General features: G+C 38.8%; 1 protein-coding gene across 1 annotated transcript; it reads left to right on the forward strand.

Moving 5' to 3' along the window:
- Positions 1 to 6,332: 6,332 nt before the first annotated feature.
- On the forward strand, positions 6,333 to 14,779 carry LOC110961052 (N-acyl-aromatic-L-amino acid amidohydrolase (carboxylate-forming) B-like). The gene is given in 9 exon segments (XM_022208513.2): positions 6,333 to 6,538; positions 11,409 to 11,475; positions 11,478 to 11,634; positions 11,752 to 11,876; positions 11,879 to 11,943; positions 13,011 to 13,104; positions 13,203 to 13,310; positions 13,535 to 13,647; positions 13,791 to 14,779. Coding segments are annotated over 8 exon segments (924 nt in total). The 5' UTR covers positions 6,333 to 6,538; the 3' UTR covers positions 13,986 to 14,779.
- Positions 14,780 to 16,478: the final 1,699 nt, after the last annotated feature.

The raw sequence follows: 16,478 nt of genomic DNA on the forward strand, positions 1-16,478 counted from the left end.
TAAAAATGTTTTGAGGTGTACATTATCTACAGTTTTGTCTTATTTGTTAACAGTCAGTATGTACATTTATACGTTCTGTGATTTTACTCGATACATGTATGCTTAAACAGAATAGAAAAAATGTGAAAAAATAACAGTTTAAAATTCAAATTTCTTTCAAATACCTGCAATTATGTGTAAAAATAACTTGTTTTTTGCTGATTTAAATACAGTCCAAACATTGTAAATTGGTTGTTACATGTTAGTATTAATATGTAATGGCAACCGTGTCAATTTAATGTTAAAAAAAATGTAATGTTACAATCTTTTACAGTGTCATTTCTTCTCACAAGTCCAGCTCTCTTCAGACAATTTTATAAACTCTGGTAAAAGTCGAAGACATTTCATTCCTAAAGGGTAAAATTGCCACTCTCTGCTTTTGCGCTGCCTGAAGCTTTAGATCAGCCTGAGCGTGATGCTGTTAATCCAAAATAGCTGTGATATCAAAACCAAAGCTTATAGTTTCAGGATTGTATGTAGGTTTGTCTGTATTATGTAAGCAGGAGCTCAGCAAAACAGATCAGTGTAAAGGCTATTACATGAGGGCATAATGAAAATGTTTGGCACATTTTCTCAGATTGTTTCTTATGTAAAGTTGGGACAGAAACCCAAATGACTCCTCTTCGTGTCCTACATTCAAAATTACCTGCACAAGTCTACAAAACATCCAGAGTCTGTTTTCCATGTGTTGACCATATTTAGCTGAATCTTGAACTCAGAAATTCTAAAATCCTGGCAGTGATCCTGCTAGTGCTGTGTCAGCTTTGCTCATAGTATTCTAAGTTTGAATTTTGTCCAATTACACCTACAATGTGTATTATTTACCTCCTCAGTTTTGATTTCATTGTATAAATAAACATACTTAACATATTCATTTATTGGAAATGTTAAATATAATATAAATAATAGGATTAAATATAATAAACAATCATAATTAGTAGTAAATGACTTGCCACAACAGAGATCAATCAATTCTTATAATAATTCTAATAATATTGATAATAAATAAGTTATTTCTAAAGCCATGAAGACATCTCCCTCATGGAGAAAATACCCAATTAGTGTGTTTTTCTCCTGCTGTGTACAACTTCCAATTAGCTTCAGGAGCACCTGCTGAGCTTGTTTTTATGAGCTCTGTTGTACCGTGTGCTGTTTCCCATCCCAGTCAGTTCTGGCTCTCACAGGTTTGCAGCATCTTCTCTAAAAACATTTCTTGTTGTTGAAGTGGTGGCACTTAACAGGAGGCTGTTGGTCATTTTCTGCAGAGCACAAAAACACCACAAGAAGGTCAAAAAGTGCTTCCGCTCAGCAAGAACTCATTACCCAGAGGCCACCTCTTTCGGGGCACTCCCTGTCTCAAATGTCAGCGTTCAAACCTCCTCTAAACAGGCCCTGCCCTCCATAATAAAAAGGTCACAATGCATTCAGTAATGACTGATAGACTCAAAATGATCTCTCTGTATTTTATATGAATAATTCAGGCATCGTTTAATCAAAAAGGAGCAACAGCAGGTGAGATGAGTGGTTTTCGTCTGGTGTCTGATCTCTGTGTTCAGTTTGGTTTACGTGAAGCAAATAACAGTGAAACTGCTGACAGAAAGAATAGACTAGTTGAGTTAATGCAATCTGTGGAGAAATGTGAACTTAGGAAGATGTTTTGCAATCTTTTGTTGGCCTAAGAACATTTTTGTACATACACTACAGTTTAAAAGTTTGGGGTCACACAGGCAATTTCATGTTTTCCATGAAAACTCATAATTTTATTCATGTGCTAACATAATTGCACAAGGGTTTTCTAATCATCAGTTAGCCTTTCAACACCATTGGCTAACACAATGTAGCATTAGAACACAGGAGTGATGGTTGCTGGAAATGTTCCTCTGTACCCCTATGGAGATATTCCATTAAAAATCAGCCATTTCCAGCTAGAATAGTCATTTATCACAATGTAAAGAAGGTATTTCTGATTAATTAAATGCTATCTCCATTGGAAAAACTGCTTTTCTTTCAAAAGTAAAGACATTTCTAATTGACATCAAAACTTTTGAACAGTAGTGTATACGGAATCGCCAGCGGAAACATTCTAATTTAATAACAATTTCCAAAATTTGTCCTATGAATTAACCATTTCTATTCATTCAGACATTTGTCTTAACTCTTCAGGTGTCTCATAGAATTTAGTTGAATTATTTATCTTTCTCTCTGTAAGCTCACCAGCAGCAGATGTTTCTGAGTTGTGCACTTTCATTGTTACTTGTGAAAAAACATCTCTACCTTCTTAGATGCCACTCTAAGCAGCAGGTACAGATTAGGAGAGAAGGTCTGACACTTAAAGCTGGAGATATTTTAACCCAGTACAGGGCAGTTTTTCTCAGATTCTGTAAAGATTTCATCATAGTCCACTAGCAGTCAGTTCTTTGTGCAGGTCCAGATGCCTCAGACTGATCAACACAACTTTATACCAGGGTGGCCGTTGTGAATTCGTGAACAGGACAGTGGGAACAGGACGGGAAAGGTAGATGGAAGAAAATGGGGCAGTGAAAATGAGAGGGACATTAGATCCATCTATCTATTACCTATACACTGCTTAATCCTCCTTTGGGTAGTGGGGGGATGGCGTCTATCCCAGCTGACTTTGGGCGAATACAGGGGACACCCTGGACAGGTCACCAGTCTGTCACAGGGTTACATATACAGACAAACAATCACACTCATATTAACACCTACAGACAATTAAATTACCAATTAAACTCAGCATATTTTTGGAATGTAGGAGGAAGCACCTTTAGAAAACCCAATCATGTACAGGGAGAACATGCAAACTCCATGCAGAAAGATCCCAGGAAGGCTGGGACGCAAACCGAGGATCTTCTAGTTGCCAAGTGAAAGTACTAACCACCAAGCCCCTGTGCAGCCCTACAATAGATTCAGCACATTCCAATTACTCCAATCTGTCACCTCTAAGTAAAAATACCAGTTCAACAACGTATGCTCACTAGTGGTACCATTAAAACAACATGGACCTGACCTGTTGAACGCAAACTGCACTTACTTTAACCAGTACTGTCCATTTTTTAAAATAATCCAAACATAAAACTTATGAATGATGCTAAAAATTCAAGGAAACACACTGTGATCCCATACATTTCTATACGTTGCTTTAAAGTATTGTCATATGTAGAGACACTAACATGCTATGTGATCTATCTGGGCTCAGTCTATCAACCTGATCCTGGAGATAATGTTGATATCTTCTTCAGTAAGTATGCCATGCGTGCATTGTAATCGATGGTTCACACTGATTTCTATTCGTACCATACAGTCAGTCAAACTACAAACCTATGACGGATCAGTTGGAAGCAGAAGAAACATGACATAATACTGAAGATAGTTTATTTATGTCAGTTTTCCTGTGTGCCTATGGGTTTTATGGATGCACTCTTCATGTCCAAAGATTTGTGCAGCTTATTAAAATGATTACATACGGTACAATGTTGAGTGTTATGATGGAAATATGCATGTATGTTGGGTTTAGAATTAATTTTGAGCGTTTTGTACTATTGTTTACATTGGAGTTTTGTGTCTACCTCCCCAGGAAGGAGATGAAAATGCCTTATCTACTACATGTTGTGCAATACATCTCCCCTTTTAACGTGAGATTAATGGTTTTTCCACATGATCTCTGACAAATAAACATATTAATCTAAACTAATAAGCTCTTTCCCAACATCTGTATTTCCAGGGAATGAGAGATTAAATATCTAGACAGAGATGATGATACAGAAAGCATGTCTTGTGTTACGCACAAATAAACTGGTGAGCTATTAGCTTCTAAACAGAACACTGATCATTTATTACTGGGCCAAAAGATTTTTTTTGCCATCTTCTGGTTGAAAGCATGAGGGCAAAATGTGTGCATATATTTATAACTGTGACTGTAAGACTGCTTTATACGAACCAAATGAATTCATATGAATATGTCACATCTACTCACAAGGTTGCACTTTAAAACATTGTACCTTATGATAATCAGTTCACAGTCAGATGTCAAAAGGTCAAAAATAAAAGTCTCCTCAGTCAGCAGTAAATGTACCTGTTTAAGTCATGACAGCTGTCACTGTGGCAGAACAGTTTCCAGGATTTTTATGTCAGTGAAGCGTCAACGGAAGCATAATGAAATCAGCTGCACTGAACAGAACTAGCAGAGAGGAGGAGGAGAGGATGAGCGACTGAGTGAACGAGTGAGAGGAAGCAGCTTATGATCAAGTGACGGATCCGACAGGATTACACGTCTAAATGGAGCTTAGGGCTCCCCTTGAGAGAGAGCGACATGAGTGAAATACCACAGACTGGAAGGGCTGTGTGGAGCAGAAAGACTCGATAGTTGTGAGGTAATTCACTGTTTCACATTTTGTAGATTCCCAGGATAGAACAGTTTAGTGGAATGAGATGAGATGTGTAGACGGACTGCTGTGACAAAGAGTCATGTGAAGACACCACATGCATACTGAAGCTTGTTATATTTGTCTCCACTAAAGGTGCTATAGGGAGAGTTTGTCACAACTGACAGAGTGAGAATACAAGGTGCTGCATGTGGCACAGGTTGCAAAGTCCAAAATGTGTTTATTATTATTATATTAGGCTATATTAGGCTAAAAATATGGACTAGACACCAGACACTGCTTTATTTGGTTACAAGCCAAGAAGGTATTAAGGCAACAGTGCTTGAGCTCAAAAAAGGGGAATAACAGGAAGAGTTGTAATATAGTAAAAATTAAACCAAATTTAGCCCTTTTGTCTTGCAGCTAGAAGATCCCGCCTTCCTGGGATCTTTCTGCATGGAGTTTGCATGTTTCTCCAGGTTCTGCAGCTTCCTCCCACAGTCCAAAAACATGCTGAGGTTAATTGATGACTCTAAATTTTCCGTAGGTGAATGTGAGTGTAATTGTTTGTCTGTGTATATATAACTCTGTGATAGACTGGTGACCCGTCCATGGTGTCAGCTGGGACAGACTCCAGCCCCTCCATGACCCTAATGAGGATTAAGCGGTGTATAGATAATGGATGGATGAAACCAAAGTAAATGCCAGGTTAATGTCAACAAACACTTATTCTGTTGTAAAACATCGTAAATGAATTGTTTGATGTCCATGTCAGGAAACTTGGCATCATATTTGACTCAGCGTCTAAATTCGACCAATAGTTTAAAGGGTGTCACTTTCAACTAAGGACTATTACCAAATTGAAATCAATCCTCTGTCTAAAACGGTGACCACTGCATTAATTTCCTCCAAACTACATGACTGTAACTCTCTGTTCCTGGATATTGGTCAGTTCTTTCCATCTCATCTGCAGCTGCTGCATGACTCCTTACTGGTACCAAAACCATGCAGAGCATCACCCTGCACGAGCCTGTTAAATGCAGCGTTGATTCTAAACCTCCTTTATTAGCTCATAAAGTCAGGCATGGTGTGTTCCAACACTACTTTTATGCAGACAGAGGAGGTTGTAATCAAGAAAGGTTGGGACATCTGTAGGATTTGGTAGCACCAACTTCCAAGGCTTGATCAACCTCCATTGCTGCAGAACAGCTTTCAGTTGTGAGCTCGTTTCTTGTTCCTTGAAAAAGGGCGTTCTGTATAATTCTGAAATGTATTTATTATTATTATTTAAGTTTTGGCTAACCATACATTTTTTTGAACCTCTGGCAGTTCACCACTTACCTTTGTACCATTCAAAGCTATTCATTGGACTTAAACGGAGAAAACTGGGGCGTTCAAGTCAATAAATGGTGGGGATTCTGTCTTTAGCCACCAAAGCATTAAATCTATTTCAGCCTAAATGGATCTAAAATGAACACACTGACCAGTTTTATTAATTGAGATTTGTTTTCTGGTACCTTCATGTTGCTTATCTTTACTATTCGTATTGGGTTTTTTTTTTTTAATAACCTTTGGGTGTTTTTTTAAAGCTTCAATGCAGCTTCTATTAAGCAGCAATCCAATATACCTGCAGGGTTTCTAGCTTCTTTGCTCAGCAGCATCCCGAACACACCATTTACTCTTGTTGTTGTTGTTGTTGTTGGTTCAGCACCTCAAAGTTTCAGGCCACAGAGAACTAAGAGCGGCTCCTGCTGGATCGGTAGCAAATAACAGAGAAGAGCACGTTCCTGTTACATCATACAATGTTTAACTGCTTGAAATATGAGCTGAAGAAGCAGAAAGAGGAGGGCCACAGGCAGGACGAAAAACACGAGGAGGAAGGACGACCAGCTGTGCAAAGTAACAGTCTGTATCTGTATATGTGCCGTATTCTACTTGCATTTATTAAGATCTGTGCATGTAAGTGGTTAATGGTTCTGGCAAGTAGCTGAGTGCCTAAAGTGCTTCGCTTGCAGGTTATGAAATACTGCATTACTGCCCTGATGTGACTTCCCTTCGAAGTTCAAAGGTTGCTGCAGGCCAGTGAATGCCAAGCAGGGCTGCAGCGTGACTAAGCGGTAAGACATTCAGTCCTTAACACTGTTTCTCACATATATTTAATGGACTTTTTTTTTTTTGAAGGAATTGAATGTCATGTCAGTGTTTTTTCTCTTTGTAATCATGCAACTTGAACTGAGCTCTGTGCTCCAGTCAAAGGCATTAACAGACTGCTTCAGCAGAGGCAGCCTGCTCGACCCGCAGGAGTCTTTAAAACTGTTTTGCAGCCAATTTTCTCTCAAACAGACGCACAAATTAGATTTTCTCTGCACAATGTACCACTTTCGAGGCATATCTTGATGAAGACACAAAGCTTTAGCATTTTGTACTTGTCCTTGACTACTGTTGTTGTAATGAGTGTGAGAGAAATGTGTAGAGAAATGAAATCACGCAAAATTAAAGAGTTGCTACACATTGCCAGCATCAGGTTTGAACAAGTGTAACTCTTACAGTAGACACGTCAGTACACATTTGTGGTATTTAACATTTACAAGCAGTATGTAAACTGTTCAAAATCATTATAACACACTATAATTAAGTTGTAAACGGATAAGGGCATTTGAATTGTATGTTAATGAGCAATATTTGTCATTAATTTTCTATTTTGAAGACACATTATCTGTTTTTGCATCGACCTTCATGCCAATGAATGGTAAATGGAAGTGTTGCAGTGCAGACAATGTGCAGGAGATTAATAGATTATAGTGCAGATAGTGTAAAATGCTGATGCAGTTGTTTACTTGGCATCATATTCAGTGTTTATAAGGGACAAAATAAATGGTGTGGCAGAGCAGCTGAATTTATTGTATTCTTAATGATATCAAGAATTGGTGCAACTTTATGGAGTGTTCACACTTAAAAAAGTAAGCATTTGCAACTATACTGAGAGATACAACCCCACACACGAGTCAAACATAAAAACTGAACTCCTTTCCATGCATTTGTTTAAACGAGGAGTTAAATGAGGACAGTGATTAAGTTTCACCCACTGAGGCCACGCCTCCAGCTGCAGACGTATGATCTCCCGTGGTTTCTAGTTGTGACCTTTGTGAGCAGTCAGGGTGATCGACAAGGCTGCTTTATGGATCTAATATCTTTGTAAAACTTAGCTGTCTTGTCGCTGATTAAAACTACAAAGAGATCCTTTAATTCTGGCTTTTGTTCACTTCACTTCCCACTAAAAAGAGCATTGACGAGAGATGAAACAAAGACACAGATGTTGTGGAAATCTGGATGAGCCACAGCAAAACGTCAGCTTTTGTCTTTGTAATTTATTCAAGAATAAAAAGAGTAACAATGAATGATAAAGAAGAGAAATGCAGAATGAATATTTCAGCTCAAGGTCAGACCTCCGACACCAGGCTTGTGTTCAGAGGTCCGACCAAGATTCACAGAACAAAAGCAAACTTATAATAGTATCTGTTCTTCACACAGCCCAGCTTCGCTTTTCTCATGAATACAACAGCAGCTCCTCAGCCAAGGAGTCTCACGGTCTCGGTGTTATCAGACCTTGGTGCTTGATGCTGTTCACAGCATAATCACATACCATAACAAAAGAGTAGAAAGATATGGGTCATTCCAGGATTGAAGGACATTTGACATCACACTCATCAAATTTCAAATAATACATGCAGTTGCTGTGCAAATGTACTTGTCCTGGGATCAAGTCTAAAAAATATTAGGAGAAAAGAATATTTTATTACCTATTATTGATGAATATGTTGCAAAAAAAATTGTAAAAAGACAAGGATAATTTTCCATAAAATTTTGAAGCCCAAATGTTCTCCAATTCTGGAATGACCCACATATCATATGGGCTGCTGAGACTGTCTTTAGTTATCTAAGGACAGTCTTATTGTTGATCGACTGCTGTGACTGATTGTGAATGTGCTAAAAACACATACGGAGATAAAGGACTGATTCTCATCTGAACCACAAACAGAGAAGTTTGTACTTTCTGCTCTCTGAAATAATCAAGAATTCCTCAGGATCGGATCAATGCTCATTCACCAAACAATTAATTATTGCAGTAGTAAGTGTTTATTATTATTATTATATAGAAATAATTTCTGTCATTCTGTTACATTCACGTTTTAAGAAGTGTAAACTAGAGCAAAGTGTGCTAATAAATAAGCTGCTGTTACCCATGTTGACTATAAACGAGCGGCCGTGTTGACCTGTCCTTGCTGGCACTTTAACCCGACCTTTTTCTGTAGGTTAAGTTAGCTGTTAACTTGTCTCTCAAAGGTATAAAAGTAAACGGGGCTGTCAGCATTGAACGGATTCCAACAGGAACTCTGACACACACTGACAGCTTTTGGGGATGATCTAGCAGTTTTCCCAAGGTGAGACGAAATTTAACAAATGTATGTTTTTATTGACCTATAGTTGTTCAAAAATCAAGTCACTGAGGGAAAATATGTGAGTAGCTGATGTGCCGAACAGGAAATTTGATGAGTTTGATCTGCAAAACATTTGTACTTTCTTATTTCACATCGGGCATTTTTGCTTAGAATGCACTTATTGTGCATTTTGCATTTTAGATTTTTCTTATTGCTTATTTTTACTCACTGCATATTTTTGCTTAATTGTCTGTATTTATGGTGGGGATAACTTTACTCTTTGTGCTGTAACAACCAAACTTCACCTCGGGAATTAAGGAAGTATTTCTATTCTATTCCAAAACACAACAGATTGGTGTGTATTTGTCTTGGAAGTCGATTTTTTGATTCTATTTTAACACTTTGTGGTCGTAGAACCATTCAGACCTGGAAAGGATCCACTGAATACATCACTGAGTCACAGGAATGTTGGGAAAAGCTGTGAAGAATTAGTTAACAAGACATTATTGTTGTTATGATCCAACCTCTAGGGGTTGGCTGGACGCAACAGAATAACCAGATGGTATCGGTTAGGTGAAGGGATTTATTGCTTAGTGGCAAAAAGGAACATAAAAGTGACAATAAACACAAGACTGGTGAGTGTTGCTAAATCAAAGAACGGAATAAAATAAAAAGAAGGCTAACAGAGTTCCCAAATTATCTAAACCCAAAACAAAACAACTTAACTCCCTAGCCAAACATAACTACATCAGCAACACCCACCACCAGGAACAAAAACTAATACAAAGTGTGCACTAAGCAAAACTGGTGCCTCTGAATATGTACACAAACAGAACACACAGTTCACAAACACTCAAATACTGAATGACTTCTTCACACAGTTGGCAAACTGCAAATTGGAGCCTCAGTCTCCACTGAGACTTAGGGCTCCACACCAAATCCACAGCAGCCAAAAGAAGGTCGAATTTGTCCGTAGCACCCACCACAAGTGCTTACAAACCACAGCACCACACAGAACAACAATACACAGAGGCACCAGGGTGGACTGGTCACAAACACCAGCCACCCTGATTAATAACTTGGTGGCAGATAGTCTGCAGGTGTGGTGCTGGCTGCATCTGGTTGGATGGAGGCAGAGGGGAGCTGGAGGGTGGCCCAGTCAGGAAGGTCTGAAGGCAGGGCGAACAGGGCTGCAGTGCAGGTCGTCATCTCCATAGCCATTAGGTGGAATGGCTGGCAGCTGGTGTTGGAGAGTCTCAGGGACAGCCACAGCTGAACCCACACTTGCAATTTTCCCCACACAACAGGCCCTAAAAAGACACCACCTCAGAAATCAAACGGCACACCAATACTGGTGGCCATAACAATTGTGTAGCAGCTTAAAGAGTTTTTGGGTAGTTCTTTCTTTTCCTCACTCATTTGGCTTACATACAAATCGGTCTAAGGCAATGTCCAGAAACAAACTTTTCAACCCTATAAGTGATTATATCAACATTTTTTCCATCTACAAACAAAGGTTTTATGACTCCCACTGGCCAACAAACAATATAGGTCAGGATAGCTGTTATCTGGGTTCTTCTTGAGTTGCACCACTAAAAGCTCAAACTTTTCCTATTTGTCAGTGGACAAGAGTTTGTTATCAGGATGTCGTCACAGTCCTGTTACCCTCCTGTTGTCCTCATTTACAGGCACAAAAAAATATTGTTTTCTTGTCTGAAAAAAATCCAAAAATTCAGCAAAAAAAATCCCCAAATTTCTGAAATTTTCTTCAGTTAGAAAATTCCAATAATTCCTCAAAAGTTTCCCTTAAAAGTTATATTAAAAAAAAGTCCCCCAAATTTTGCAAGAAAATTATTGTAAAAATAATAAAATGAGTAAAATCTTCCCCAAAAAATCCTAAAAATATCTAAAGTGATTACATACAGTATATATCAGTAAAATTTCTAATACTTTCTTTAAGAACATTCACAAAAAAATCTACCAAAATCAGTGAAATTTGCTGGATTTTGTTAGATTTTTTTGTGAATGTTCTTAAGAAACATTTTTAACATTTCTTTTTCTCCACCAAAGAAATGTTCAATAGATCTCTAAAAAATAGTGAAAATGCAGACATCAGAAGTTCACTGTGAAAATATTCTTTTTTTTCTCCACATTTTCAAACTTTAAATGAGTCAATTTTTGATCACGCAGAACAACACAAGGGGTCAACAATGTTCAAGACAAATTAACAGAAAAGCTGGTTTTCCATCATGCCTAAATTCCTCCTAAATTCTAGCTGCATACAATGTTTACCCTAAAGATTAACCCAAAACCTGCAGGGAAATCTATTGAATGGGGCTGGTCAATCAATTTAAATCACATGACTTACTCATGTTCACCCAGCAAGACCGTTGGACTTTTCACTCCAGTTTCTGAGTAGAGACTGAACCAGACATCCTCTCTCTGGTTTAAAACGCGCTGGTGTTACTCAAAAGTTGGGTTTTAAGGGCATTCATGCAAACAAACAGCAAAAAGCAAAACACTAACAGTCTTTCTTTCCTGACAACAGATGGAGCCAGTCTCTTTCCCACCACTGTCCAGCATTGCCATTTGTGGCGGCACACATGGAAATGAGCTGACGGGGTGTATTTGGTGAGAGAAATGCAGAAACAGAAGGTCGATAAAATTGGATCTGTTTCTATAAGCACTGTCCTGTCAAATCCACGGGCTGTGGATGTTTGCAGAAGGTACACAGAAACCGATCTGAACCGTTGTTTTACAGATGCATTGCTGAGGTAAGTTGAAAAATAATACACTTTGGCCTATAGTTTGTGCATCTGAGATGTCTGCAATGTAATATCAAATCATTTATGTATATAAATAAAGTCTTGATGAAATTTCCTGGTTTCCAGTTCTCCCATTACAGATTCAACACCCTATGAAGTGAAGCGAGCTCAGGAGCTGAATGCTCAGCTGGGGCCCAAAGGAAGCGAAAAGGCCGTGGATATGCTCATAGATCTCCACAACACCACATCAAACATGGCCTGTGCCTCATCTTTTACACCGTAGACTATCTCAACCTGCAAATTTTCAAATACATACAGGTATGAGCTGCAGACAGATTTATAGCGAGGAAATCTGACTTTGATATCTTTTTGCAATAACAGCAGCAACCTTAACAACAATGATGCCAGAAAGTTTGAATGCAATGTAGCAAAGGTTTCATAATGCATATCTTCAACTTAGTTTTACTGAAAATGTTGTTTACTTGTAGCATAAAAAAAACAAGAAAAGCACTCCAGAGAGGGCAGCTACTTCACCAAGGCTACTCATTTCCGCAATGGCGTTGTCAGAAACGCAGCATTTGTTTATTAGTTATTGATGATCAGAAATCACGGCAATATAAGCTTCGACCTGAAACATTTAAATATAGATGTACCCACAACAAAATGACCTTGCACCAAGCCCAGGTATGTGTTATTCATGTGTATGCTTTGTACGGATACCGGATCGTGTGACCTAGATATGTAGCAGAATTGATGGGACTCAGAAACACCCCACAATTTAATCAATTGTTCCTTGTATCATTTTGGACGGATAAGTCAAGATAGTCCACAGTGGTCGATTTTTAGCTGGATCTCAATCATGTGATCGTCAGCAGGCAGATGGTGTAGTGTTCACTTGTCATGGTTACAGTGACGCCGTGCCGTATCTTGCAATGAAACGGAAACCCTTAACAAGACCATGGATACAGACTATAAGCCGATCACTGCCAAATCTAATCACTTGGTCCTTGTATCATTCCTGATCTTCCCTGAAAATTTCATCCAAATCTGTTAATCTGTTTTTTAGTAATGTTGCTAACAGACAGACAGACAAACCAACGCCGATCGTCACATAACTCCGATATGTTCCTTAGCATAGTAATAATAAAGACGTATTTTTTCCAACAACAATCAAGTTAAAAAATGCTTTCCTTTCAAAGATACGGACATTTCTAAGTGACCCCAAACTTTTGAACAATACTGTATGTTGCTGGTACACCATTCATGTAATTATGTTCTCAACTGAATCCAAAGGAGTCTCCATCAAATACTGGCAAATCTCATTTGAATTTAAGCACATAACTTTTAAAGCAAGCTGTGAATGAGTCGACCTGTTTGGTTTTCAGAGTAAGATGCCGTCTGTGCCTGTGAGAGCGATGCAGCTGGAAATACCTCTCTCTGACGCCTACTCCTTGGACGCGTTGGGCAAGCATAGCTTCTGTAAGTGTGTCTGTCTTTGTGTGAACTGAGTAAATGAAGATTTGTCTTCTCTGAATAAGTGAACAGATCAGACAGGTTCCCTCTCTTGTTCTTTGCAGCGATAGAAGTGGGTCCTCAACCCAACGGTGTGCTCAGAGCAGACATCTTCAACATAGTGAAGGAGGCGGTGGATCACACTATAGCATGGCTTCAGGAATTCAATTCTGGTAAGAAGAAATAAATGACTATGTGGAGCTATCTTCGGTTTTATCTGGTTTTGATTTCAGCCCAGTACAAAGGAGGGAGCAGCCTAAATCTACAAAGGAAATGTCTGAAATGTTAACTATCTGCTTGACTTCATACTCCTCGTGAACCTTAAATGAGCCCAATAGTACGACTTTTTTTTTTCTTGAGTAAGCCTGGCATCACTTACGCCGTCTTCTCCCAACAGGAAGTACTTTTGAGGCAGGCGAAGTGGAAGCATTCACAGTGGTGAAAAGTGTGGACTACCCACGGGACCCAGTGACCGGTGAAATAAGTGCTGCCATACACCCTCAGCTGCAGGTAGATTACAAGATGGACTTACACTTTACAGCCTTCACTTGAACAATTCTTCATAGGCTGGTACCGTCTGAACATTTACATTCATGAATTCAAGCATGCGAGGACTCTACTTACAAGACTGTGACGTGTTTGTTTTTCTTCAGGACAATGATTTCAAGCTTCTCAAGCCAGGCGACCCCGTTTTCTTATCATTTAGTGGGGAGACGGTGAAGCACGAGGGAGAAGAACTCTACCCTCTCTTTGTGAATGAATGTGCCTACTATGAGAAGAAGATTGCCTTCCATTTAGCTCAGAAGCGCACTTTTAAGTTCCCGTCTATACGCATGAAGAAAGACTGAGAACATAGCAAGACATCAGGACCAAGATATACTCACTTTACATTACGTGTGATCTAATCATCTCAAATCAGCAAATGCACTATCCTAATTCAGTTTTGAATAAATATTTAAAGGTGTTACAACGGTACGAGTACTTCCTGCATTGCAATTCGGAAATTCTACAACATTGCTGCCTCTGTGAGGTGTAAAAGGAAGCTCGTTTGTAGCACCAGAGTTGTTTTTTTTAACCTGAAACAGTGATACTGCACAAGCTCTAGAGTTAAATTCTCCACCCACACTGTATCTTTTTAGAATTAATTTGCTTGATCAGATCATGACTTAACTTTTTGTACTATGGCAATAATGCACATTACACAACACTTTAAATATCAATTCACCACATTACACACTGTGGTTTGACTCAAATTGTGTCATTAACAAGTTTTTAAAAAGCTAATTTCCAACAGATCTGTTCAATTTGTCAAAGGAAATAAACGTTCTTAAGGCAGATAAGTAAAAGCATTTATTTAGTTAAACATGTTAAGGGTTTGTGGAATGGCTTCTTCTTGTGGTCCGAATCGAGGTGGAGATATTAAGTACAGACTGTGTGCACTTTGAATAACTTTGTCTTCATAATACACACTAAGTGAATCCATCCCAATGAAATGACCAACAAACAAATTAAGAAAATTATTAATATGATTGCAACTGTGAAGTGTGAAAAGGTCAAATAAACTGGCACATGAAATTAATTATTAAACACAACTAAGGGAAACTTTGTATTTATTCAATAAATTCAGATTTCTGTAACTGAATACGACCTCAGTGAGTTTTTCAGTCATGGAGTTTGTGAGACTGAAGGCCCTTTTGTCTCTGATTTGAGCTACACTGCCTCTAAAAAGCATTCATCAAACGTTACACTTTTATTGCATTTCAACATTGAATCATAGAAAATATACTTTTTGCCTATATGAATATCTATGTCCATTGTTCATTTTGCATTCATTTTATACACTGCCTGTCCCAAAAAGAAGTCGCACACTCACAATGGATCGCATTTAACTCCAAGAACGACACATTTGCAGTGGCATCGTTTCAATAAGCTTCTGCAACATAGCAGCATTTATTTCTGTCCACAATTGCATTCATTTTCTACCAAGATCTTATATTGATGGTGGGAGAGTTGAACCACTGCACAAAGTCTTCTCCAGAACATCCCAAAGATTCTCAATGGAGCTGAGGTCTGGACTCTGTGGAGGACAATCCATGCGTGAAAATGACGTCTCATGCTCCCTGATCCACTCATTCACAATGTGAGCCCCATGAATCCTGGCATCATCATCTTGGAACATGTCCATGCCATCAGGGAAGAAATCCTCCATTGATGGAAAGACCTGGTCATTCAGTATATTCAGGTAGTCAGCTGACCTCATTCTTTGGGAACATAATGTTGGTGAACCTGACCAACCCCAGATCATAACCCTAACCCCCACAGACTGGTAGGTACTAGACATGATGAGTGCATCACTTGATCTGCATCTCTTCTTACCCTGATGCTCCCATCACTTTGGAACAGGTTAATCTGGACTCATCAGATCACAGGACCTTCTTTCATTGCTCCAGAGTCCAATCTTTATGCTACCTAGCAAACTGAAGCCTTTTTTTCCTGATTAGTCTCACTGATTAGTGGTTTTCTTCGAGCTACACAACTGTTTAGTCCTAATCCTTCATTCCCTTTGCACTGTGCGTGTGGAAATGTTCTTACTTTCACTATTAAACATAGCTGAGAGTTTTACTGTTGATTTCCTACGATCATCTAAGAGTTTGTTCTGACCACATTTGTTCTTCAAAGATGATGGTTCACCACTATCCTTCAGGTTTTAATAATGCATTGGATGGTTCTTGATCCGATTTCAGTAGTTTCAGAAATCTCCTTAGTTGTTTTCTTTGCTTAATGCAGGCCAATAATTTGACCCTTCTGAGACAGATTAACATCCTTTCCATGACCACAGGATGTCTTCTGACATGATTGTTTAAGAAATGAGAAGCTCCTCACTGCATCACCTGAAACACATTCATCACTGCAGTAATTATCCAAAGGAAGGCCCCTACCTATTTGCTTAGTTAATTCGGAGTGACGATTTTTTTTTTATTTGGACAGGCAGTGTCGTTTATAACCATCTTTCTGTCTGCTGCTGGCAGAAGCAGCTTGTTTGTCCTCGAGTGTCCAGACTAAGTAATATCTTGCTGTGACAAGCTCTGCTCGCTCTCACAGTGTTAGGAAGAAAGAACCACAGCACACAACTGTGGGAATATTACCGACTCCATTAGTAGACAAAGCTGGAAAGTGTCTGAAAACAGTCACAGCTCAAGGATTACATCTTTCTGACTGTCTCTGCTCAGATGGATAAAGGTCTGAATGCAACTTCATTTTAGGCTCTTTTGGGTTTAAAACAGTCCCATATGCAAACAGTGATTCATTGTGATAAATAATTCTGAGTGAGAGACACTTGG

Source organism: Acanthochromis polyacanthus, chromosome 3 (assembly GCF_021347895.1).
Source record: "Acanthochromis polyacanthus isolate Apoly-LR-REF ecotype Palm Island chromosome 3, KAUST_Apoly_ChrSc, whole genome shotgun sequence".
Lineage (NCBI taxonomy): Eukaryota > Metazoa > Chordata > Actinopteri > Pomacentridae > Acanthochromis > Acanthochromis polyacanthus.